The 27846-nt window shown below is 39.3% G+C and overlaps 1 protein-coding gene across 1 annotated transcript; it reads left to right on the forward strand.

Annotated features, from left to right (window-relative positions):
- Positions 1-860: 860 nt before the first annotated feature.
- On the forward strand, positions 861-24552 carry RFC2 (replication factor C 2). Its single transcript, XM_090014870.1, has 7 exons — positions 861-1071; positions 1336-1442; positions 1525-1626; positions 1723-1918; positions 23708-23836; positions 23927-24121; positions 24208-24552. The coding sequence occupies exons 1-7, from the start codon at positions 940-942 to the stop codon at positions 24316-24318; spliced, it is 972 nt and encodes a 323-aa protein (XP_089870996.1). The 5' UTR covers positions 861-939; the 3' UTR covers positions 24319-24552.
- Positions 24553-27846: the final 3294 nt, after the last annotated feature.

A 27846-nucleotide genomic window follows, 5' to 3' on the forward strand; every position in this document is an offset into this window, starting at 1 on the left:
GGTGGCAAAATCTGACCCGACCCTCCAACCTGCTTCTTAGCTGGGTTAAGGTTTGGCTTAAATGGGTTCGTGTCGTAAACGGGCTGACCCGCCTAACCCGTTTATTAAACGGGTCATGTTCGTGTTAGGGGTATGCCAACCCGCCAACCCGTTTGACCCATTTAATAAACGGGTTAGGCGGGCGGGTCAACTCATTTAATTATTTATGTTTATCTTGATGATTGTAAGACAACTTGGTGGATATGTTTGTAGTATGGTTGTAACTTGTAAGACAATTATGTTGATGTTGTCTTCATGTTTATGGCTTTATGTTGAAGTTTTATGTACAATTTCATATTGAGATTTGCAAAAAAAGTATATGTATTTTTTTTGTGTTTCTAATTGTGTCAGGTTATTCGGGTTACTCGGGTCGGTTATCGTGTCTATGTTATCGGGTCAACCCATTTAATAAATGGGTCACCGTGTCGTGTAATCGTGTCGTGTCGACCCGACCCGTTTAGTAAACAGGTTAAATTGGGTTACCCGTTTAATAAATGGGTCGTGTTTGCTACATCCGACCTGTTTAATAAACAGTTCGTGTTCGTGTTGAGGTATTCTGACCCACCAACCCGCCGACCCGACCTGATTGCCACCCCTACCGGCAACCCGTTTTCACCCCTGAATAAGTATCCTAATTTGGATCCGGATCTAGGCTGGACTTAGTCAATGATTGAGTTGGTAGCAGCAGAACATCAAAGTTGATCCGGTTCCGGATCCATCAGAACTGTCTGAGGTGAGACCCATACTGTTCTCTTAATTCATTTTCCCTCCAAAATTGTTGGGCCCACTTTCGGGGTCTAGGGTTTTGTTGAATTGTGGGGGCGGGTTGGGTGTCACTGAGAAATGGCGGTATAGTGCTCTTCTCTTTCTGATCGATCGAGGAGAAGAGGAGGAGAAGGGATGGGGTCGGAGCTGCCGTGGGTGGAGAAGTATCGGCCGACGAGGGTGGCGGACGTCGTCGGCAACGAGGACGCCGTCTCCAGGCTTCAGGTCGTCGCCAGAGAGGGCAACATGCCCAACCTCATCCTCGCCGTAACTACCCCTCTCTCTCTCTCGTTTGTTAATGGATTTGTTTTCTTCTTCATCCCACTCAATCAGGAACGATGATCGTGGTTTCTTTGATTGAATTATTGACATTTACGTAACCCATTCACCATTTCTCAGATTTGGGGAACTTTACGGCCATTTCGTGAATTTTATCTTTCTGTTGACATCACGGTAGTTGTTCTAAGAATTAGGTTGAATGTTAGTTTTGATGCGTTCGTTTATCGTTTAGCATCGTCATATCATTGCCAGGGACCCCCTGGGACCGGAAAAACTACAAGTATACTGGCTCTTGCTCACGAGCTTCTGGGTGAAAATTTTAAAGAAGCTGTTCTAGAGCTAAATGCTTCAGATGACAGGTATTTCCTTTTCCAGCCCATGTTCTGTGGTATATCTTATATTGATTTAAATGCACCTTTAGTGAATCCTGTGCTTGTTTAGGGGTATTGATGTTGTTCGGAACAAGATCAAGATGTTTGCGCAAAAGAAAGTAACGCTTCCCCCTGGACGCCATAAGATTATTATTCTGGATGAAGCGGACAGGTAATTACATGCATGCGATGTTTGCTTAAGCTAGTGGGTGCACACATGTTTGCTTAAGCTAGTGGCATGATTTCTTGTGTATTGCGAAAAATTCAGCATGACATCAGGAGCACAACAAGCATTACGGCGAACAATGGAAATTTACTCTAGTTCTACGAGATTTGCGCTTGCATGCAATACCTCTTCCAAAGTTATCGAACCTATTCAGAGCAGATGTGCACTTGTTCGGTTCACGAGGTTATCGGACCAAGAGATTCTTGGTCGACTCATGGTAGTGGTTGAGGCTGAGAAGGTGACATACCATTCTCTTTCTTCTTACGTTTATCATGTTTCTGTTGAGGCCCATGGTATTATCTAGGATCTTGTATGAAAAAGCCTTCAAACTGTATTTATGATCTATTTTGACACTGAGCTATTTTTGGATTTTAGTGAATGATCATTGTTCTTACTGTACAAGCTCATTTTTCCATTTTGGAATCTTTCACTTATTTTTCCTTTTAGATGTCAGCAACATTCTTGATATGGGAACTAGACAGTTGATTGGTGTGATTTTCAACTTCCTTTTTTAAATTTTAGCCCTTGCTATTAGGGCCTGTTTGTTTTATGGGGAAGTCTGCCATTTTCTCATGAAATTGTTGCCTTTACTGCCGATGCAAAATGAGCAGCTCCACGGGAAATATGGGGCCCACATGCTGCCTATGTGGCAGTTCATTGGGCCTGTGTTCTCCTTTGGGCTTCAATGTTTCATATGAAATGTCTTTCCCTCCAGGCGAGAGAGGGGGGGAGGGTTGAAGACATTTCATATGAAAAGAGGCACACATTGTTTTTTTGGAGCGCTGCCCCCTTTCATAGGAAAGGGGGGATCCCCACCTCTCCCGCAACAAGCAGGCACTTAGGTTTTTAAAGTAGGAATAAGTAGGTGTTGTAAAGCTGTATAGGATAGCATCTTGGGACAAATACTGTAAATGAAATTTACTACTGAACCCTTCCTTATATGTAAATGAATTTGTTTATGAAAGTATTATTTATATTTGGCATTGGTTGCATGCGGGACAGCTGTACTATGCATGTGTTGGAGTTGGGAATCTATAGTTTTGGTGTGCTTTTCAAATACTTAGGAATTAGGGCAGCATAATTTCCTAAAATGGAATAAAGTTGGCAATTTTATGGAGAAATGGAGTAATTTATTCCTGTTTTTTGTTAGCCTAGAAAAATTTATGGTTTTGAATGGAGATATTGATATTTTTCCTTGAAAGATGGAGATATTTTTTGTTAGTTGCCTTCATTACAAAACCTGGTAGATTTTTTTAGTACGTTAGCAATTTTCTAGTTTTAAGATCATACCAAATAACAACTTGTTTCTTTGGCCATTTGATTGTGGTGGCTAAGACTTTGTTATTTATGATTATTGGTTTTAACATCAAATGGAGGGATGATTTCTTTATGATGCTCTCATTTTTCTCATGTAGGATGTACTTGGAAGTTATACGACAACTGTACTTATGCACTAAGAGAGTACCATCTATTATTGACTTATTTGTTTTGCTCGTTTATCATAGAAAATGCCTCACTTGGATCTACCAAAGCAAAATTTGGACAATAATTCCTATGAAATAAGACTAGATATCCTCATATCCACTATACCGTCATTGGAAACGGTTAGTTTTTAAACACAACTGAAACATGCAATGTCCTCATAACAATGACAAAAGAACTTGACACAACTCACTTTTAAGTAGCTGATTATCATAATTTTTGTTATTGAGATATTTTTGAATCCACAATTCTGTTTTCTTTTCTCATTGGTGAACCATATTTAAATGTTTTTATATATAAACTGCAAATTGTGATTTTTTTGAGTTTTTAATAAGAATTCCATGTCTAGGAGGGCCTCCAAGTTCCTTCAAATTCATGGAAAGGGGAGCTTCTAAGGAAGGTCTAGAAAGGGCCATGAATAATTCTCTTTCATGAATGATTCTTACAATATAAGACATGAATATTTATACTCTAACGGTCTAATCCCATACATACATATTGGATCTTACTATAGACCCAAACCTGTAGATCCAAACCCAAGACATAACATGATACTCCTAACTTGGACCTTGAGGTCCTTGATCCGAATAATCTCATACAAACCCAAACCAAGCACACAACTATAGACAGCATCTAAACTACTACAACCCTAGTGGATCGTAACATTCCCCATCTTTTCGTATCTTGTCCTCATGGCATGAAACCCCAAGGCTAGCAGATTAGAATTGGCATGAAGATGATCAAATTGATCAAGATTCTAGTGATGCCGACTAGCCATTGATGAGCTAGTTCTATCACATAAGTTGATTCTGTAATGAAAGCAAGAGGAATACAAAAGAGCCGCCAAGGGCATACAATGATCAAAAGAGAGTGCACAAACACAAGTCCACAAAGTGACAACACACAAGCCAATCAATGGCAAATACAAGAGATCTCAAAAGAAATCAATGGGCATACAAAAGAACACAAACATAAAAAAACAATAGATCTTTTATTGAGTTAGAATGCTTAGAAAAGCATTAAGGAAAATAAGGACAAGAGGTCCCTTTACATACAACATAGGAGGGCCAAGGGCACCCCAATATAGTTGTTAGCTATGTCACATGGGTGCGGGTGCGACACGGGTGCGGCGCAATTCCAAAAAATTTGGACACGGGGACTCGACTATATATATATTAAAAAATATATATCATAAATAAATATATTTTAAATATATATAATTATATATATAACAATAAATTAACACATAAAGATTGTAAATTTTAAAGCAAAAATAAAAAAACAATTCTTAACAACACAAACTTACCAAAATATAATACATAAAGAAGCTTGTGAGTGTGATAAACAACAAAACTTATCATAAATCTGCCTCATCGTCTGAATTAGAGGGAAGAACATGATCGAGGTAGTCCATGTTGAGAGTATGTAAATTATGTTCTCCCTCCAAGTCAAAATCTTCTGGATTTACGTCCCAATTCTTGGATGGTCCACAACTGCATCAAAAAATGACTATATTAGTATCTAACTTAAAACTTTGAATGCCAATATTTAAATACAAACTTTGAATACAAAAAAAAAGTACCTATACTCTTCTTTGGTACGGCGAGAAATTAATCGTAGATTTGAGTGGACATAAACAAAATCCTTTGTTCTTTTACTAGTGAGTTTGTTTCTTTTAATGTTGTGAATTTGAGCATATGTACTCCAATTTCTTTCACAACAAGATGATATAGTAGGTTGGGATAACAACTTCATTGCAAGACGTTGCAGATTTGGTGTCTCTGATCCATATGTTGCCCACCAATTAAGGGGATCTTCCTCGTCCCTTGCCACAAGTGCTGCTAAAGAATCAAATCTCCCTGTAGAAAACTTGCCAAACTCACTATTTATACCCTTAAACATGTGAGGATCATTAAAAAAGTCTTTCCAAATATATCATTCTATTTCTTGATATCTCAGGATCTTCATTTGGAGAAACACGACCAACACCTGCTGTCAACCATTTTTTTGCGTAGTATTTTGGATTGAGAGAGTGTGCCATGCAATGCAAAGGTGTATTGCTTTTATCCCATATTCTCACTAAAACTGAATGTACATGATTGTAAAATTCTGAATCATCAAGTGCAATATCTTTCTTCTCATGTTTAAAAATGATACTTTGAACTTTTTCAATCATATTGTCCCACATTTCATAAATTCTATGAAGCATGGGTACATCTCTGTCAACTTCTCTCAACATTTCCCAAATAGGCTCTGTAAATTCAACAAAATATGTAATTTTATCCCACAAAAAATCACCACAGATGCATTTTTTGTTAGCTTGAGCCTTGACATCATCTTCAGTACGATAAAAATCCCAATCTTGATCAGCCACCATCATCATCAATGCATTCTTGAGTTGCTTAATTCTTTTTATCATAACAATGAGAGAAGCAAAACGAGTTTCAGCAACTTTCAGTAACTTGAGATCAGAATGCCTAATAAATATAGAAAGGGCATGATGATGGTTTACAGCAAAATTTCTAATATTTCAAAAATCATGTTCTATTTCCTCAATCCATAAGCACATTTCATGTGCATGTGCATCATCTTTTGATGGATTGCATATACTCTTAAGTGCCAAATTTAAACTGTGTGCTGCACAAGGAGTCCAAAAAATATGTGAATATGTATCTTCACTTGCCAAATTCATTCCTGCACGACTGCAAACTGGAGCATTGTCAGTAATGATTTGCACCACACTTTCTTCACTCACTTCTTTTATCACTTCGACAAATAATCTCTTTAAATATTCAGCATCTTTATACTCTCCAGATGCATCAACAGTCTTCAAAAAGATTGGCCCATTAAGTGAGTAAGCAATGAAGTTTATCAGTGATCGCCTTTGTATATCAGTCTACCCATCAGAAACAATCGACACTCCATGTCGTTTCCATGCAAATTTTTTAGTCTCTAACAAGTCTTCAATTCTATTTTTTTCCTCTGCAAGAATGACTGTTCTTAGTTTTTCTGAACTAGGAGGCACATAACCACTCAAATTGCAATTAGCTAAAGATGTAATCATATCTTTCTAGTATGGACTTCTAGCTACATTAAAAGGAATTGAGCTTGAGTAAAAGAATTGACCAATCTTTTTATCAATTTCTGCTCTTGCCATGTTTTTGAATGATGCTTGTATTGTTTTATTGCTTTCCATCTTTCTTTTCTTTAAAAGCTCTTCTTGTATATCACTAGCAGTAGGAAAAGACAAATTAATCGAATCACTTCTCATCTCTGCAATTTTCTTCTTTTCAGCTTCCTCTTGTTCTTTTTTTAATTGCTTTAACATGTCTTTGTCAACCCCAGAACATGCTCTAATTCCTTGACCATGAATATGCAAAAGATGTGCTTTCACACGCGTATAAGAACCTGTGAAAACAGTCTTACATAGATTACAATGAAACTGCACATTCCCACCACCACCACTACTAGCTTTTACCCCTTTTGTCACAAGCCTCCAAAGTGGTTGAGAAACTTCCAATTCAGGGTTAGAACTTGAACCAAATGTATTGACACTACCGCTAGAACTCGCCATTATATCTGAAAAGTGAAAACTGAAAAGAAAATAAGTAAATAAAATAAAGTTAATAAACACTTCAAAATAAGAGTAATAGGAGCTACCCCCTATTTAACACAAAAAAGGAGGGGCAGGGTAAGCCCCTTCGGAACCTTATCCGTGCCAGGGGCTTCGCCCTTGCCAAAAATCCAAAGGCAGTAGGGGAAACGAGGAGGGGCCGAGCCTCTCCTCGTTTTCCTTTTGTTCGACAAGGGTAAGAAGGAGTGGGGGAAGGAGGGGGCTCGGCTGACAGGCCGAGCCTTGCCACGCCGGACAGATGGGAAACGAGGGGCCGAGCCCCTCTTCTGTGAATCGAAGGCAAAGGGAGGGGCTAAGCCCCTCTTCTGCGAGCAGAGGGTGCAGGGAGGGGGGATGGGTCCTTCGATTCACAGAAGAGGGGCTCAACCCCTCGTTTCCCTTTTGTCCGGCGTGGCAAGGCTCGACCTGTCAGCCGAGCCCCCTCCTTCCCCCACTCCTTCTTACCCCTGCCGAACAAAAGGAAAACGAGGAGGGGCTCGGCCCCTCCTCGTTTCCCTTGTTGTTCGGCGTGGCAAGGCTTAGCGTGGCAAGGCTCGGCCTGTCAGCTGAGCCCCCTCCTTCCCCCACTCCTACTTCTTACCCCTGCAATAAAAGGGAAACGAGGAGGGGCTGAGCCCCTCCTCTATGAATTAGACGTACAGGGAGGGGTCGAGCCCCTCTTCTGCGAGCAGAGGGTGCAGGGAGGGGGGGGGGGGGCGAGCCCCTCTTCTGCGAGCAGAGGGTACGGGGGGAGGGGCCTACCTGACATAAGCGAAACGAGGAGGGGCCAAGCCCCTCCTCTGTGAATAGGAGGCATAGAGAGGGGACGAGCCCCTCTTCTGCAGAGGGTGCAAGGGAGGCTGCGAGCAGAGGGAGGGTTGATCGACATACCTGTTGACGGAGAGGGAGACAGTGGCTGCCTGTGCGTACCGTCACCGGAGTATGGATCGCCGGCGTGGGTGTAGGAGAAAGCTGCAGGGGCTGAAGGGGAGAAGCAAAATCAAGAGGGTAAGCCCCTCCCCCTGTCGATAAACCCCTTTTAGGGTTCGGCTGCAAAAGAAAATTGGATCTGGGTCGGGTCTGGACCCGACCCGACCCAGATCCAAAATGTAATTTAAAAGTCGAAATGGACATTTTTGGACTCGGTCAAAGTTGACCGAGTCCAAAATGTGGACGGACTCGGCCTAGACTCGTTGACCGAGTCCGACTTGGCGTTGACCGAGTCCTAAGCCACACCCGAGTCCGCACCCGTGTCGGGGCGTGTCGACTCGGGTGCGGCACCTCCTTAGTCGAGTCCGTGTGACATAGGTTGTTAGGAGCTCCCAACGGCTATAAATATAGCTGTTGGGGAGCCCCCAACGATTCTATAGTCCAAAAGACTAAAAAGCCCCTAGATAAAAATAAAAAGACTAAAAAATAAAGATAAATAACAAAAAGATTAAATCTGCCCCTAATGGGTAGAGACCCTCCATTCTAAGTTCGACCTAGTGGAGGATCGTGTCACGTAAACATTTAAAGGACTGTGTCATGCTCGTCAAAAGCTTGTAGGAAGGGCTACCTAAGCTTGTGGTGGGTACTCTCTCCTCTATTTTCCTCTTTACTTCTTTTCATTTCATATGATTTCTTAGTTGTTAATCTATGTGGGTGCGGGTGCGTCGATGTGGCACTTTAAAAAAACTTGGGTGTGGGGGTGTAGGAGGGCAAAAATATAATATATATATATATAATTTTAAAGTTTTAACAGTTAACAATAGTAACACTAATGAAATAAAAAACAACTATGCTTTCTTTTCTAATTGGTGTGTGTGTGTCACAAATATCACCCACATTTTGAAAATATTGCGACAAATTAGTGTTATTTTCAAATGACAATATTATAACAAAAAATACTATTTATTATTTTTAAAATATTATCTATTTTTTGTTAAATTAATTCAGTCCAAAGCATGTTGCTTAGTGAGTAAGCAATTATAAACATATCTACAGGTTTGGATTAAGCATTAAACACATCTAAATAAGAGTTTTAAAGGAATTTGAAATATATATATATATATATATATATATATATATATATATATATATATATATATATGTCACATGGGTGCGGGTGCGGGGATTCGGCACTTCCAAAAAACCCGGGTGCGGGGGTGCGGCAGGGGCAAAAATGTAAAAAAAAATTATATATATATATATATATATATATATATATATATATATATATATATATAGAATTTTGAAGTTTTAACAGTTTAACATTTAACAGTAAACATTGTCATAAACTCATAATATGATTCATCATGCATGCAGTATATCAACCTAAATATCAAATTATCAATCACATAAGTAAAGCAATTACATAAATCGACCTAAATATGAATCAAATAAGTATTGCATAAAAGAACTAAATTACATACCAAAGTATATCCTGATGAAGTAATGGATGATAATAATTTTCTTCTTCATCATCAAATGCATCTTATCCCATCTTCTGACTAAAATTGAATGGATATGATTAAAAAAATCTGAATCATCCAATGCAGGATTTTTTTCTTCATGCATGAAAACTATAACTTGTATTTTTTCAATCCTATTATCCCACATTTCATAAACTCTGTTAAACATGGGCTCATCCTTATCAACTTCTCTTAATATTTCCCAAATAGGTTGCGTAAATTGAAGGAAGTATACCAATCTGTCCCAAAACTCATCATCAAGAATGAATTTCTTAATTTCTTGAGCCTTGATATCATCATCAGCACGATAGAATGTCCAATTTTCATCAGTCACCATGTTAATCAAAGCATTCTTCACTCTTTTAATCCTCTTCATCATCACAATGATGGACGCAAAACGTGTTTCAGCGACCTTCAACAATTTCAAATCAGAATGCCTATTAAATATAGCATTAGCACGATCGTGGTTAACAACAAAATTCCTAATGCTTTTGACATTTCTTTCTAAATTTTCAATCCATGAACATAAAGCATATGCTTGTGAATTTTCTTCTTTGGGATTGCATATGCTCTTTAGGGCTAGATTTAAGCTGTGTGCTACACAGGGAGTCCAAAAAATATGAGGGTACTCACTCTCCAAACTCAACACTGCACTTTTACAAACCGGAGCGTTGTCTGTAATGATTTGTACCACTTTCTGATCACCCACTTCTTTTATCACTTCTATAAACAATCCCTTCAAATACTCTGCATTTTTATATTCCCCAGATGCATCAACTGCTTTAAAGAATATTGGGCCACTAAGCGAACAAGCAATGAAATTGATTAATGGACGCCTTTAAATATCTGTCCATCCATCAGACACAATGAAAACTCCATTTTGCTCCCACGAATATTTTTTAATTTCTAGCAACCTCTCCACGTTTGCCCTCTCTTCTGCAAGAAGTGTGGTTCGTATTTTTTCTGAACTTGGAGGCACATAACCACTCAAATTACAATTTGCCAAGGATGTTACTAAATCCTTCCAATAAGGATTTCTAGCCGCATTAAATGGGAGTGAACCAGAATAAAAATACCTCCCAACTTTTCTATCCAATTCTTCTCTTCCATATGTATTGAATGCTGTTTGTATCGTTCCTTTACTTCCTAGATTGACTTTTCTTTTTTTTTTCAGCATCTTCTTGGTGGCTTGCAAATGGCACACTGACTGCAGAAGAATCGGCCATTGCTTTCTCTTCTCATATTCTTCTTGTATTTTCTTGTATTGCCTTCGCATTGCCTCATCAACTTTTCTGCAAGCTGAAATGCCATGTCCTGGTATCTTCAACAAATGAGCCTTCACTCTTGTGTAAGACCCAACAAAATCTCTTTCGCAGAGCTTGCATCGAAATCTTTTGTTTCCACCACCTCCTTCTCCACTTTTTGCAAGTTTATCTACATGTATCCATAGTGGCCCCACATCATCAATCCCACTGCAACTATCAGCAAAACTAGCAGCAGAACTCGCATGTTGGGATGAGGATGATGCAAGTCCTTTCCCTTTATCTGTCATTTTTATCCTGAAAACACAAAAAAAAAATACATTACAATTTTCTAATCAATTCGAAAACACAGGGAGAAGGGGGGGCTCAGCCCCTCCCCTGCCAACCCAACAAGAGAGCGAGAGCGAGGGGGGCTCGCCCCCTCCTCTGTCGACAAAAAAAAAAAAACAGATGGGGGAGGGGCCCCCTGTCGACCCAAAGAAAAAAAAAAACAGATGGGGCTCGGCCCCTCCCCTGTCGACCCAAAAAAAAAAACAGATGGGGGAGGGGCTCGGCCCCTCCCCTGTCGACCCAAAGAAAAAACAAACAGATGGGGGGAGGGGCTCGGCCCCTCTCCTGTCGACCCAAAGAAAAAAACAGATGGGGGCCCTTCCCCTGTCGACCCAAAGAAAAAAACATATGGGGGAGGGGCTCGGCCCCTCCCCTGTCGACCCAAAAAAAAAAACAGATGGGGGAGGGGCTCGGCCCCTCCCGTGTCGACCCAAAGAAAAAAAAAACAGATGGGGGAGGGGCTCGGCCCCTCCTCTGTCGACCCAAAAACGAAAAACATAAAGGGGAGGGGCTCAGCCCCTCCCCTGTTGACCCAAAAACGAAAAACATAAAGGGGAGGGGCTCGGCCCCTCCCCTGTCGACCCAAAAAAGAAAAACATAAAGGGGAGGGGCTCGGCCCCTCCCCTGTCGACCCAAAAACGAAAAACATAAAGGGGAGGGGCTCGGCCCCTCCTCTGTCGACCCAAAAAAAGAGCTAGATGAGGGAGGGGCTCGGCCCTCCCCTGTCGACCCAAAAAAAGAGCTAGATGGGGGAGGGGCTCGGCCCCTCCTGTGCCGAAAAACGAGGGAGCAGGGGAGGCTCAGCCCCTCCCCTGCCGACCCAACAAGAGACCGAGAGGGGGGGGGGGTGCTCGCCCCCTCCCCAGCCGACCCAAGAAGAGAGTGAGAGACATACCTGCGAAAGGAGAGGAGGAGCCGAGAGGAGGAGCCTGGGAGGCGGAGCTGGGGCGGCGATGGGAGAGCTCGAGCTCAGGGGGAGAGAGAGGAGAGATTAGGGCAAAAATTTGTTTTTGCCCTAATCCTCCTCCTTTTCATCGGGGGGAATTTTTTTTTGCCCAAAATTGTGGACAAAAATGACCCTTGGTGCGTTGACCGCACCCAGGGTCGTGTTGACCGCACCCGGTGCCGCACCCGCACGCGATCCCGCGTCGCATCGACGCGGGTGCGGCATCTGTTTTACCGAGTCCCTGTGACATATATATATATATATATATATATATATATATATAAGAACTGAACATATTAGGCCTCATTTCTCGTTTTGCCCCATTCTGCCCCATAGTTTTGAAGTGTCTTGTGATAGATCTGAACCATTAGCTGTGTTTAACATGCTCGATTTAGTGAGAATCGACTCTTGGATCATGATTTTTTGATGAAAAAATTTGTTTTATGAGCAAAAAAAAATGATACCTTCATACTTCATAGCCACTGTTTTTGATTCTTGAATCACCGGAAAAACCTGTATACAGGTCAGATTCCGGTGATCCAAAAGCCGGTTCCCACTAAACAAAACCTATATATCACATCTATGGTGTTGAATGTGAGAAAAAACACCAAAAAACTGTGATTTTGAGATGAGAACAAGAAAGTGGGCAGAACCAGCGTATTACAGGGAGAGAGAGATTGAGAGAGTGATTGAAGGAGAGAATGAGAGAGACAATGCGTACCGGACTGCAGTGGTAGCTCGAGGTTGTTGCCGGCGTCTGGGTCGGGAGACGGGTCGCAACGTCGGGAGGATGAGGGCAAAATTTTTTTTGCCCTAATCCTCCTCTCAGCCCATTTCATCGGGCTTTTTTTTTTTAAAGTTTAAAATTTGGACATTTATGACCCTGGGTGCGTTGACTGCACCCAGGGTCAGGTTGACTGCATCGAGTGCCACACACCCAGGGTCAGGTTGACTGCACCGAGTGCCGCACCCGCACTCACACCCGCGTCGTGTCGCATCAATGCGGGTGCAACACCTGGTTGGCCGAATTCCTGTGACATAGTTGTTAATAAGTTTTGGCATAAATTTCTCATTATGTCTTTTTTTTTTTCCGTATTTTTTAGTGCTGATGGGGCATGAGAGCTTGGGAAGTATGACGACAAAAGTAACTTCCAGCAGAGGGACGAGATTTTGTGAGGAATATTCCTTGGAGGAAAAGGAACATTTACTGTTCGTAAGCGACAACCCCATAATTTTCAAAAGCTCAAAATTATTCCAAAAACCGTGGATTGAGAACTTGGGTAGCATTGCAGAATAACCATTCCCAAAATTGGTGATCACAGTGGTACTTGAACCCACAATTTGCTGCTATCAAGGTGGGACTCAAACCCATAAGCTCAAAATTTTGTGGATGGTTCTTCGAATCTGCTATGTAAGTTCTTGATCCACGACTTTGGGAATGATTTTGAGCTTTTGAAAATTATGTGGCTGCCACTCCATTTTGAACTTGGGTAGCATATTTGAAGAACCATCCACAAAATTGATGATCACAGTGTGACTCAAACCCACAAGCTTAAAATTTTGTAGATGGTTCTTCTGTTATTCTACCAAAGTTCTCAATCCATGGTTTTTGAAATGATTTTTAGCTTTGGTCATCGCTTCTACGAACAAAAAAAATCCTTCTCCAAAAAGGGATACTCCTCGCAAGATCTTGTTCCTCTGCCAGAAGTTTCTTTTGTTGTTGTACCTCCCAAGTTCCATCAGAAGCAAGTTAAAGAGCTTTAGTGAAGTAAAACCCTACCAATGCTGAAAAACACAGGAAAAGAGGAAATAATAAAAAATCTATACCAAAACTTATTAGCACTAAGAAATCATATGAAATGAAAAGAAGTAACAAGAAAAAGAGAGGAGAGAGCACCCACCACGTGCTTAGGTAGCTCTTCCTACAAGCTTTTGGGGAGCATGACACAATTTTTGGAACGTTTACACGACACGATCCTCCACCGGGTTAAACTTAGAAAGGGGGGGGGGGGTATCTAACTTGGTGGTCTAGATGTTTTTCGGACAACATAGATATTGGAAAATGAAAGATAGAGAAGTGAGGGGTTAGATTTTTTCTCTTTTCTTTCTTTTTTACATTCTTTCCTGTCTTTTTCATCTTTCTTTCTTGTTTCTCCCTTGAAAACTGAGCCCCCCCAAGGAGGATTGACACCTTCCCCCAAGGAGGATTGACACCTTTTTATATAGGCCAAGGACGAGGGGACTCTATGTTGTGCATGACTTGACTAAGGCCATGCATAGCAGTGGGTTGCCGTGCAATGCCTAAGTTGTGTGCAACAAGGCATACCATGCACGTACGGTTGCTATGCATGACACCATGCGCAACAATCACACGACATCATGCTACTGTGCATGCCATGCCATGTGCAACAATCATTGGTTGCTGTATAGGGTATGGTTGCATGCTGCTGGTCGTGTCCCCTCTTAACCCCCCAAAAAGACATAAAAAAACCAAATAGTTCAAACTTCAAAGGAGCAAAATGATAGTTTTAACTCCTATCCAGTTGGAAGGACAAACATGCTCTTTAGTCAAACCTGGTCATAATTTGCATGGGTTAAAATAGGTCTAAAATAACCTTCACTCTCTCCTATTTGACGGATTTATGCTTGGGTAAGGGTGGGCTTGACTAAACTAACTTTGACATAAATTAGGCTAAGTTTTTGACATGGGTTGATTTCAGTTGACTATGCTCGATTCGGTTGGACCCGATATGACTTAGTTTTACCCAATTTGACTAGATTTAACCAGCTTAACGGGGTTTGACTGGGTTGTACTGAGTTCGTCACAAAGTTTTCTTAACCTAGTTTGACTAAGGTTGAACCTTATGTATTGGGGTTTGACCAAGCCCATGTTTGGTTCAAACAAGGCTTCTCGACCATGATTTGACTTGGTCTAGACTGGGTTTGAATTTAGGACTTGGACTCGGTATGCTCTCCTCAAGAAATTGGTTCCAAAGTTAAGGAAAACTTGAAAAATAGTTTTTGATGAAATTTGGGGGTGTCTACAGGGAGTCACTCCTTCCTTCAATTAGGCAGAATTTGGAGGCCTTTTTCACCGAAGTAGAAGAAAACCATACAACAAATCAGATCATCGATTCACTTAATGGATTTCGAAAAGCTTGGCTTAGCCAATTGACCAGTTTCTCAAACCAGTCCGGTACCCATTGTGTTCTGAATCTGGTCAATCTGGGTTCATAACATGTAGTGAATCAAGTTAAATGTGACAGTTGTAGAAGGCATGCCAGCTAGTGTGGGAGACATGCACTGCAGTGCAAAAGTAGTGGTGTGCAATGCAATGCGGTAGGGCAGCAATTTGTGTAGTCTGTAGCTTAATCAGTTGCACGAGTTTGAAATGCTTACCCACAAATTCTTCAAGTTCTTATTATGTACCAGAAGTCTTCATCCAAAAGAACTCTGTACTTAGGGTGCCACTAGTTGGTGCAGTCTTGTAAAACAATGGCACTTTGGGTGTATATGGTTTGTGCATTGAAGTAATTTGGGCAACCGCAGACTTGTGGGCTATGCAGGGTGGTTTGTTTGTGTTTGTTATGCCCAAATTGTGTAAAATGGAAGATGTAATAGTTCAACAATGTGAGTAGATAGTGCAACCTACATTTTACATGATTTTCCTGCAAAGAAATTTAGTATCTGCATCAGTTTTATCTGCTACCATTAGTTCACGATCTAAATTTGCTTAAATGCTGGATTTATTGCTCTTGATGTATAATAGTTATAAAAGGCTATTACAATTTCTGCTTTCCCCACCTTAGCCAGGATCGTGATTTAGCATATTGTTTGTTTTCAGTTAATAATCTTAATACAGAACAAAGATTTTGTTTTGGCTTATTTTTTGTTTTATCTTTTTCCACAGGAGAGAGATGATCTTATGAATTCCTAGCTTTGAATTAATTTAATGTAGATTTCTTAATTCCTAACCTTGAATTATGGAAGTTGCAGCTTGTATATCACAAAAATGATTAGCAATTTCTCTTCAGTAAAAATGATTATGGAATGTGGTGCATCTAACAAAATATCTTTGATAAGGCAAATTATTATAATGTGAATATATTAGTAAATAAAGTGACATAACATTGTTTTTCGTCTTCACTACAAATGCAAGGCATGTTTGAATTGCATTTAAAACTTGATCGATATATAATCTTGCTTCATACAGGCTTCTTTGTCCATTATTTGATTGAGACAAACTGGTTGAGACTCTCCACAATGGAGAAACTAAAAGACATCAGCCTATCATGCTTAATATGCAGGTATAACCAACATGCCACACCCCCACATGAGCCAAGTGAAAGTATCATTGAAGCAATCTTGTTAACAGATACTAAGTGATTTATTTGTCGTAACATCATTGGAGCTGGCTACAGTCCAGCATTTTTTCTGTCCTTATTACTACAATCGAGCTGTTGTATCAGCCATAAAGAATCCTAGGCTGTCACCTGGGTATGGGTGCGGGTACGGGTATGGAGGGTACGCCAACAATTCCCAAAAATGTGGGTATGGGGACACTACTAGAATTATATAATATCACATAAATACAAAATAAATTCAAAGTAAACTGAATATAATCTAAATATATATGCTATATCTAAAATATATATTATATACTAAAAATATAAATCTATAAATTGAAAATATAATTATACATTATAAATTGAATACAAACTTGTATGTACTGAGGGTAGAATGGAGTGTCTCAATGACGATGCATGTCGACATGGGGACACACATGTCGAGACAGGTACAAAGGGTAAAATGGTGTGTCCGGGTGTAATGATGGGTTGAATACCTTCAAACACCAACAAATCATTCACCAACAAGTGTAATACACAAGCACAAGTGTCGACAAGGACACAATTACAAGTGCTACGAAGAACACAATCACAAGTCCCGCTAAGGGCATACACAAAGATAAAAATAAAATCTTTTATTGAAGAAACAAGTATGCAAGAAGTATACATTTAAAAGGGAGATAGACCCCTATTTATATACAAAAGGAGGAGAGAGGAGAGCCAAGAGAGAGAGCATAGAAAAAGGCCTCAAGGCCCCAATGACTGAATTTCTTGTTGTTGGGCTTTGGTCCAATGGTTGAAAATCCAGCTGATGGGCTCCAAGTTGTTGACTTGGTCTAACCTTGGTCCATATATATATACAATAATTATATATATGTACAATTTAACACTCCACCTTAAACTTACGACACGATGCCCGAAAGTTTGCCTAAGAGGAAATGAAATCTAGGAGCAGAGAGAGACTTGGTAAAGAAATTTGTCAGTTTGTACTCAGATGTAACATAGGGCAGATCAATGACTCCTTGAAGTTATTCCTCTCGAATATAATGACAGTCCATCTCAATATGTTTTGTTCTTTCACTTAAAGTATTGTTGCTGACAATGTAGATAGAGCTTTTGTTGTCGCAACACTTCTTTGATGCTCTTAGAATTTTGATTCTCGTATCAGCCAACAATCTTCTCAGTTACACCACTTCCATTGTGGTTATAGCCATGGCTCAGTACTCAACTTCAGTCGAGGAAAGAGAGACATTTTGTTGTTTTTTGTACTTCTACGAGATTAATGAATCACCTATGAAAATACAAAACCCCGCAATTGAGTGTCGATTATTAGGATCACCTCCCCAATCTGCATTAGCATATGCAAACAAATCTAGTACATACGAGGAAGACATAAATAATCTAAAAATTGGATTTCTTAGATATTTAATAATACGTAAAACAACTCTCATGTGAACAAATGTAGGAGCGTGCTGAAACTGACTAGTTATGTGTACAACATGTGCTATATCAGGTCTAGTAATAGTTAAGTAAGTGAGTGCTTCAATAAGTTGTCAGATCATCCAGGGGTTCCTTATTATCAATATTCATTTTCACATTTGTTACTTCAGGAGTCTAACCTTTTTGTCATCTAATATTCCAAACCTGAGTAATATTAAAAGCAAACTTAGATTGAGACAATAAATACCCTCTAGGAGAATAAACAACTTCTATTCCTAAAAAGTATCTTAAAAGACCCAAATCAGTTATTTCAAAACTATTTTTAAGAATATTTTTATTATTATGAACTCCATGTTTATCTCCTCTACTGATTATCATATCATCCACATAGAAGTAGAATGACAATGCCTGCATTCTTAACAAACAAAACCGTATCAGTCAAACAAGATCTAAAACAAATATTAATCATAACATCATTAAATTTATCATACCAAACTTTGGGAGCTTATTTTAGGCCATACAGACGAAAAACCTTCCTGTGAGACATTTTCATGCCAGGAGGTGCCTCAATGTACACCTCTTCTTCAAGATTGCCATTTAAATGACATTTTAAACATCCATTTGATATATAGGATAGAGAATCAAACCTTTGAATCGAGCTTGTAGTCCCATGTGTTTGTCAAAAGTGGCACCAATCCTTGGAGATATGGTAATACATCTAAAAAATTCTTCCATCTGACTCACCCCTTCATCTGGGAAAAGCTTAAAGCAACTAGAATGAGGGTTTTAACTATAGTCATTCGGGCAACATGTGCAAAAGTTTCTTCATAATCTATACCATATTTTTGTGCATGGCCTTTGGAGACTAGCCTAGCTTTGTATCTCTTAAGGGTCCCATCACTTCTGATTTTTATCTTATATACCCATCTACAACCTATGTCACATAGGTGCAGGTGCGGCGATGCGACACTTTAAAAAAATTTGGGTGCGGAGGTGCGGGGGTGAGGGAGTATATATATATATATATAATTTTTAAGTTTTAAACTTGGGTATAATATTTTTTAAAAAAATGGGCAACAACGGTGTTTAGCCGAGATTGAGAGAGAAAGAGATTGAGTTGAGAGAGAGGCACACAATAATAGATGAAAAAGGGGAACATTGAGAGAGAGAGGTAGCCAAGAGATTGAAGGAGAGAATGAGATGATGCGTACCTTGGAGATGGAGAGGAGGCATTGCCAGACAGTGGCAGCTCATAGGCATTGGGGTCGGAAGACAGGTCGTAGACTCGCAACGTCGGGGTCAGGAGACAATAGTGTTTTTTTAATTTCAAAATTTAGACATATATAACCTTAGGTGCATTGACCGCACCCAAGGTCTGGTTGACTGCACCGGATGCCGCACCCGCAAGCGTACCCGCGTCGCGTCGCATCGACGTGGGTGCCATACCTGGTTGGCCGAATCCCTGTGACATAGTCTACAACCTATGGGTTTCTTTCCTTGAGGAAGATTGAATAGTTCAAGTATGGGCCTTTTCTAATGTATCCAATTCTACTTTCATGTTCTTAACCCATTATAAGTGATCTTTGGCTTGAGTTTATTAAGAGGATTCTATATATGAATGTATTAGAGCTATGCATGCTTGATATTTGGATGAAAAAGAGCTATAGGATACAAACTTAGATGAAGGTTGTGAGACTCAAGATCATTTCTTAATTTGCACATGGAAGTTTTTTATGCCCCTGTCTAGAATATTGTAAGCATGATTGATTATCATGAGACTCGTTGTCGCTTGATTCACTTGATTCAATAACATTTTCAAAATCATATTCACTAACAGCTTGGTTGAATCCAAGGTCAAATAAAAAAGAGTACTCAGTTACTTCCTTAACTTGATCTTTTTCAAAAAAAAAATTCTTTTTCCAAAAAACTAATGTTCCTAGAAATATATAATTTTCATTTTTAGGATCATAACACCGATATCCTTTTTTGTTATCATCATAGCCAAAGAAGGCATACATAATGGCTCTAGGTGAAAATTTGTCATTTTTGTTGGTTAAGGCAAAACATTTGCAACCAAAGACTCATATCTAACAATCAAAAGAGATTTTAACAAGCTTTTCAATAAGAGAAATATTTTGTAAAGAAGAAGATGATATTTTGTTTATAAGATAGACAAAAGCCCAAAATTTTTTGGTACATGGCTTGCGATAAGTAAAGTTCTTGAAGTTTCAATGATGTGCCTATGTTTTCTTTCAGCCAAACTATTTTGTTGTGGTGTATGAGGACTTGATTTTTTGTGTGTAATGCCATTAATATTTAGATAATCTTTAAACTCTTTTGATAAAAATTCTTCCCCTGAATCAGTTTGAAATATAAAAATTTCATTTTCAAATCTGTTTGTAACTAATTTATGAAGTTTTGAAAATGAAAAAAACTTTTGATTATGTTTAAGGAAGTATATCTAGTAAAATCATCCACAAAGATAACATAATAGGCATATCCACCTTTAGATAAAACCGATATTAGACCCCAAACATCCAAATGTACAAGCTCAAGTGGTCTAGATGAAACAAAATTTTTATCATTGAATGAGTAATCTCTTTATTTTTTCAAGAACATAGTCTTCACAAGAGAAATCATTAAGATTACAAATTTTTTTCAAATTTAGAAAATATTTAGATACATTTGGATGTCCTAATCTTCTATGCCATATATTTAAACCCAATTTTTTGGATATTACAACAAAAAACATCTTTGGGTTTTTTCAAAAAATTCATATAGTAGAATATCCCTTCTCTATAGTCTTGCCCAATCAGCTTCCCTGACAAGTGATCTTGTATCAAACATTCATTTGAAGAGAAGAAAATATTACAACCACAATCGAAAATTTGAGAAACATATAAGTAATTTAAGTTTAGTTTAGGAATGTAACAAACTTTTGGAATAAATTTTTTTTATGATTTTAAAAGTTTTTTTTTTCAAAATTCCCTTTTCCTTCAATTTGAATAGATGTGTCATAAGATGTTAAAACATTTGACATAGGATATGTCATTATAATATTCTCTAATGGTTTTATCTCCTTGGACCATAGTTCGAACTCGTTCTTGCATATTGCATATATGTGCAATATCTTTAAGAGAATACGCCCTCTTAAGATAATTCTAAGCCTTATTAGCATGCTCAAATTTGACAAGTCTTGAGCATTTTTTTACATCCGCACTACTAATAAGCCAAGACATATTCTGGCATGTCCCATCTTCCATTCTTTTCACTTTTCTTCATAAGAGGTTATAACCTTGTTTTTTTCATTTTCGGATAAAGTCACCTCTTTCTCACCTTCTACCTTAGTGAGAACTAGTTTAGGTTCTGAATCGGACCCGTCCACTAGTTTTTGTAACCCTTTTTCTCAAATAATGTGTTTCATAATAGAAGCCCATATTAAATAATTGAAATTATTGAGTTTTCTGGGTTTGATGGTGACATTATCATTGTCATCCATTTTACAAGGGCTAAGAGCGGAGAAGAGAAAGAGAAGATAAGAAGTGAAGAGAAAAGAGAGAACAAGATGTGGAACACAAGCACTCCACCAATGGTTCACATGATCACTTCGAACTTTTGCAAGATCATCAACAATTTAAGATCTTCAAATAGGCTTCAGTAGGACCAAGCTCTGATACCATGTAATGATGGGTTGAACACCTTCACGCACCAACAAATGATTCACCAACAAGTGCAATACACGAGCACAAACTGTTAAATTATGTAATCAAACTTGTAATTTCGCATATATATTTTATATATATAAGGTAATACATATACATATATATAATATATGTATATGTATTTACCAATTATATATATATAATATATATATTCCTAGTAAGGGTAGTTTAGGAATTTTACACATTCTTTTTCAAGAATATGTTTTTGTAATTATTTTCCTTTTTCTTTTTCTTTATTCTTTTTATTTTTCACATTTAATGCTTGTACTAGCATTGGGAGGGGCCCAACCCACTAGTCGTTGGACCCCTCCAACGACTATGTGGAGCCCCTCCCAAGGCCTCCTCCAAGCCCTATATATATGGGCAGCTCCTCTTGTATTTTCTTAAGGGATTTGGGATTATAGCCCAACCTCTTTAGTGTTTATGAAACTTATGGGTGCAAGTGCACATTTGTGATTCGGTGTGTTGTGCTTGTTGTGCACAAGTGTTCTTGGGTGTGTATGTTCACACATTTATTCTTAAGGTTGTTGCGTTATTGACTAAAGTATCTTGTTGAAGATACTTTTACACAAACGTCAACAATCACAAGTGCTACAAAGAGCACAATTACAAGTACCACAACCACATGTGCCACAAAGAGCGTACACAAAAAGATAATAATAAAATCTTTTATTGAAGAAACAAGTATGCAAGAAGCATACTTTTACAAGGGGGATAGACCCCTATTTATATACAAAAGGGGAAGAGAGGAGAGCCAAGAGAGAGAGCATAGAGAAAGGGGACAAGGCTCCAATGGCTGGAAATCCAGCCGTTGGTCTCCAAGTCAACAAGGTTGACTTGGTCCAACCTTGGTCCTTGGTCCAAATATATATACGATTTAACATAGATCCTAGGCATCCTACATCTTGGGATTTTATTATCAGCCTGATGTAGAAATTAAAGTGTGCCCTATGATAGTTAACCATTTATGTTATGTGGCAAAATCTTTATGAAACATAGACAGTTGCGGTCTCTCACATGGGTACGGGTGCAGAGCAATTTCAAAAATTTTGGACACGGTGACACGACTATATATATATATATATATAACAATAATAAGAGTCGGTCAAAGTTGTGCCCATTAGGGGACACGGCTATATATATATATATATATATATAGCCGTGTCCCCTAATGGGCACAACTTTGACCGACTCTTATTATTGTTATATATATATATATATAGTCGTGGATTTTTTTTAGTTTTTATATGTCATTTTCCCTAAAAATGGACAAAAACAGACTCGGTCATAGTTGACTGAGTCCAAAATGTAGACGGACTTGGCCTCGGTGCGTTGACCGAGTCTGACACTTGGTTGACCGTGTCCGCCTCGTGTCCGAAGCCGCACCCGTGTCCGCACACGTGTCGGGTACAAGCGATGCGGGTGCGTCGACCTTTTAACCGAGTCCGTGTGACTTAGGTTGCAGTATGACCATGCATTGGAGAATTTTTTGGTTGGTTGTTGTTGACAACATAGTCTACTACAACTAATGTGATTGACTTGGTTCAGCCCATGATACTTTTCTATATGCACTAATGGTCTTTCTGCCTATGTCATTTGCGCTTGTCTTGTTCCTTCTCATTGCTTTCTTCTGGCTGTGTTGGTTTTTAGTGTTGACCAGGAGGCTATGTCACATGGGTGCAGATGCGGGGGTGCGGCACTTTAAAAAAACCTGGGTGCGTTGACTGCACCCAGGGGCGGGTTGATCGCATCGGGTGCGGGTGCGGCACCTAGTTGGAGAATCCCTGTGACATATAGGGCAAGAAAATTTTTATTGGCAATTATTTTTTAAAGTCTGAGAATTGGATCAAAATGATCCTGGGTGCTTTGACCGCACCCGCACCCACGTCGAGTCGCGTCGACGCGGGTGCGGCACCCTGCTAGCCGAATCCCTGTGACAGCCAGGAGGTAAGTCTTTGGGGTCCACAATTGCCATAAAAAAGGTGGGAAACTGTTTTGACATCTCCTCAGGTGGTAAATCATGTCGCCACATAACATTTCCATCTTCTCCTTGACTATGCTAAATTTGCCAAATGGAATTTTTGATAGATCTCTCTTCCAAACGCTAGAAATTGGGCTCTTGTAACAAATGTTGAAATGAGGCTTCTCACCTTAGGTTCCTCATGCACCCTGTAATTTTCAAAAATAGGCTTACAATCTCTAGTATTAAATGATCTTTTAATGATTAATGGAACTCAGGCATGACGTTAACTGCAAGACATCTTAGGGGACCAATTCAACTTATCGTCTGGCCTTACTCATTCTTCCATGACTATCACGTCATGATTTTTATGTTTGGAAACTTGCTCTTACTGAGATTTATATGGGTTGCTGAATGTTGTCAAATACTGAACATTATGGCTTGAGTGTTTTTTATTCCTGTGTTGATTGAAGGTACCTTATGTGCCAGAGGGGCTTGAAGCAGTTATTTTTACTGCTGATGGTGATATGAGGCAGGCCTTGAACAATTTGCAAGCTACATACAGTGGATTCAGATTCGTCAATCAAGATAACGTTTTCAAGGTTTTCTGTTCTGTTTTCCATTGTTCCTGCTGATATGGGTCCTATTTATTTTCGATATGTTGTGCTCAAGTTTCTGATTTCCGCTTCCAGGTGTGTGATCAGCCTCACCCCTTACATGTCAAGAACATGATCAAGAACATTCTGGATGGCAAATTTGATGAGGCTTGTTCTGGTCTAAAGCAACTCTATGATCTGGGCTATTCTCCTACTGACATAATCACGACAATTTTCCGTATAATAAAAAACTACGATATGGCAGAGTATCTGAAATTAGAGTTCTTGAAGGTATTCTCAGGTCATCCTTGCTTCTTAGCTAAAAGCTTTTCAACTTTATATTTTGTTCACATGGGTCTATTGAAAATCACCTACAGGAAACTGGATTTGCACACATGAGAATTTGTGATGGTGTGGGTTCTTTACTTCAACTGTGTGGTTTCCTAGCTAAGCTTGCCACTGTTCGAGAAACTGCTAAAGCCAACTAAAAAAAATCTTGCGTCCCTTTATTTAGAAACTGAGCGTGGCAGTGTTCTTGGGATATTTTGTTTTGGCTCCGGTTCTAAGGTTTCATTCAAGAGAAACTTTTGTGCAGTGATATTAGAGACCTTTCTCTTGGATATGTACATGCTATGACAATAACAATTGCCAATGTCAAAGTTATGGTTCAATTGCTGTAGGTTGTTTGTCCAGTTTATTGTCTCCTGCTGGTTTTTGAGTAATGTTTCAGCATATGGTTGTTGATTTTTGCTTTAAATACGTCTTTCTTTCCCCGCTTGTTCTCCAGTTTTAGAAAAGTGGTTAAAATCTTTCATGCATGCCTGGATAAGCATGCTGTAAGAAGTTGGTACAATGATGGCATTTGAGATTTACATGGAACTATGGAAGTACTGCAAATGTTTGTAATGTAGTTTTTTCGTTTCATGTTTTGGTTTGTTTTCCAACAAATTATGTTTGGATCTGTTTCTCTGTGGCCGCAACATCTCATTGTTTATAGCAGAAGCTGGATTTTTTGTCAGGTCTGCAGAATTGCATTCTAAAAATTCCCTCTGGGAGAATGAAGTAATCTGGATTCTTTCGAGCTGGGTAGTGAGGAAAACGATACTGAAGCTGGAAGAAATGGTGATTTAGAAAAGGGAGGGGAAGAGATCAAAGCTTTTAGAGGGGGCTATTTCTAGGCTATGATTGACAAGAGTAGTCATCTATCAAGGGCTGCCCTCCAACTTTCAAGAATCAAGCTGGCTTCTGCGACAGTTGGTGGATAAGGAATTGGATTCCCGGGGTTTGGATGTCTGGCATTAGGTGGAATCAGCATCATAGGAAACTTTGAGTTCTCAAGGCACTTCTGAGTTCCCGTATCCAACTAGTGAAATTCACTTCAAAATAGAGTTGCACTTTTAACCACCTCTGCTTGTTTGGTAGGAGCTCGTAGTGCGGGTCATCATGTGCTGGGACGTTGCAAGTTCAAAACCCAATGGTATGTTGTGTAACTGGTGGGGGTCTGCCTAACCCCAGCTTATCTTTTAAAAAAACAAAAGAAAGAACGCTTCTTTTTTTTTGTTCTGCTAAGCCATGGGAAAACCCAGTTCTCATCGGCCATGATGGGGACGGGTGTGAACCCTGCCTGCCCTAGTGCAGGGTTCTACTGATACACTTACCCAACCAGTTTTACGCCAAATGCTTATGCTATTCATAAAATTAAAGGCAGTGTTAAGCCCCTGCAATTCTTGAGATCTGATGAGATCAAAGGTGCTTCTAACGGTATTACAATGTGAAGATGAACGGCATCCATTGTAGGGTGCCCCTGAATGTCAAGATGAATGGCGTCAAATATGTCAATTTTCCATTGTTTGAGCTGCTCAAACTACACCATTCTGATACCGTCCATCCTCACAATGGCATTAAGATTAAGGTCGAGCCCATTTACTTTATGAACCTCCTAATGCTGTTCAAGAGGAATGGTGCAGGGCACCCTTGACAGTATACCATTTTGGCCCTTTTTTTTCAATCTGCCCTGCTGAAAATATGGGATTGGATTCTTTTTTTCCATATGCAAAGGATGCCCCTACCACTGCCGGGAGGAATTTGTTGGCACACCCTGTGGCCCTTAACAGTCCCCTTGTGAAACTGCACTCAAAGGTTATTGGTGAGATTCTCACCTTAAGGGCTTGTTTGATGGCTTGTCCAGGATTGGACGAAATGAACAACAAAAACAGACAGAACACTGGTTCTGTTTGTTCCCTAACAATTGTACCAAGTTTAATGTTTGTATGGTCCATACTTAGATGTGTTCTAAATGTCTGTTGTTTGGTGATGATGTGCAGACATGGAAAAAAGATAAAACCCCTCAAAATTCTGTGATAAAAATAAATAAAAACTCGCATAATTCTACACCGTTTGTGGATAAGCCCGATAGAAGAAATTCATACAAACAAATTGCTGAATACTAACAATTTGATCATACCAAACAAAATGACACAATCCAATTGCGAAACAAGTAATCCAACAACCAGAATGAAATTAACAAGAAAACCAGCAAGGGGGTAAAAAAAATGAAGAAAATCGATTTACCAGCGAAGTATCGTGCGATCGCGATTGATCCTCCCAGATTGAGAAGTCATTCATATCATCAAAGTTGTCATCATTGAGAAGGCCCATGGCACCCAGCCACAAGTTCAAATTACCAGGTCCATCAGAGACCAACATCGATAAACACTATGAAAGAGCTTTAGAAGGGATCACCAACATCCAATGCAAGCGATTTGGGGATACAGAGGGGCACGAAGAATCGCCAAATGAAAGAATAACAATAACCAATACCTTAGCAATGAAGGAAACAAGAGAACCCAAATCAGGGGAAGAAAAAAGAGAAGGAAGAAAATTAGCAGTGAGAGGACTTGTTCTTGTCGACATCGTAGATGTAGAGGAGGGAGGCAAGTGGTGTAATGACCTGAATTTTCAAAACAAAATTTGGTCAAAAATTCATGGATTTTTTTTTCTTTGCAGAGAAATTTAGAAAAGGTCTTTAGCAACAAAAATAGATGATAGTTAGTCATCAATTTTAAAAGATGTTGGGCAAGTCAAAAGTATGTGACCAAACACTCATTGACCACCAAAGTATTCTATTTAGGCAAACCAAAACAAGTTATTTATTACTACAACACTTCTTTGGTAAAACAGTATTTTATAAAAAACTGGTTTTATAAATGAAATGTCTAACACAGTCTGAAGAAACCCTTAAACTCGATGCCGCCTTGCTTCGCATATCACATCGTAGGTTCAATCGTGTATCCCCTATAAAACGGGATTAGAACCATCGCTGGTCTGTTAGAAAAATATTCCAATTCTAATAAGTATAAATCTTGAAAACATAAGGAGCTTCTTCAGGTTGCAGTTGGAAACAACGTAGCTTAAGCCTCCATGACTTAGCATATAAACACGAAAAGACTCTTAAGGGCCGCAGTTGGAATATCGTAGCTCAAGTCTCCATGACTTAGGGTATCAATATCCCACAAATCAAAGCAAGAGCTCATCGAGCTTAGCTTAACCGTGCAAATACAACTTGGGTCTTTTGCCCGATCAGTCCAGCAGTGTATCGATATCAATACCTTTTACAAAGTTATGCATGAGTAATAATGACACACATTCATTCATTTATCGCTGAACCTATAACTAATACATTTTTTCGATATTAACCGTTCACCCTCTGGTACGTGGGAGAAGCATGACTTCAGCATCAACGCAACGTTCTGAGGGTTTATTATTCTATGTATTTTGTATAACCAAGAGACCTGATGATCTTGTTTATAGTGGAACGACAATTTTCATGCAGAGAGACCCCCACCGGGCTGGTTCAGATGCATCTTTCTACTATAGTAGCGAGGTTCAATCCATTGATCTTAAGGATAACCCGACCTTCTAACCTTTGAGTGATGGGAGGTCACCTGAACTCTTTGGTCCAGAACATCATACAGGTCACTCGAGGTGGTACCACCACCGTTATGCCACATTTAGCG

The sequence above is a fragment of the Nuphar pumila genome, chromosome 7 (assembly GCF_984573655.1).
Source record: "Nuphar pumila chromosome 7, dmNupPumi1.hap1.1, whole genome shotgun sequence".
Classification (NCBI taxonomy): domain Eukaryota; kingdom Viridiplantae; phylum Streptophyta; class Magnoliopsida; order Nymphaeales; family Nymphaeaceae; genus Nuphar; species Nuphar pumila.

Excerpts from the sequence above, each read along its gene's own strand:
- RFC2 (XM_090014870.1), top strand. The coding sequence starts at position 940 with ATGGGGTCGGAGCTGCCGTGGGTGGAGAAGTATCGGCCGACGAGGGTG. Across the intron at positions 1,072-1,335 it reads TGCCCAACCTCATCCTCGCC|GGACCCCCTGGGACCGGAAA; the intron begins GTAACTACCCCT and ends TATCATTGCCAG. Across the intron at positions 24,122-24,207 it reads TGAAATTAGAGTTCTTGAAG|GAAACTGGATTTGCACACAT; the intron begins GTATTCTCAGGT and ends AATCACCTACAG.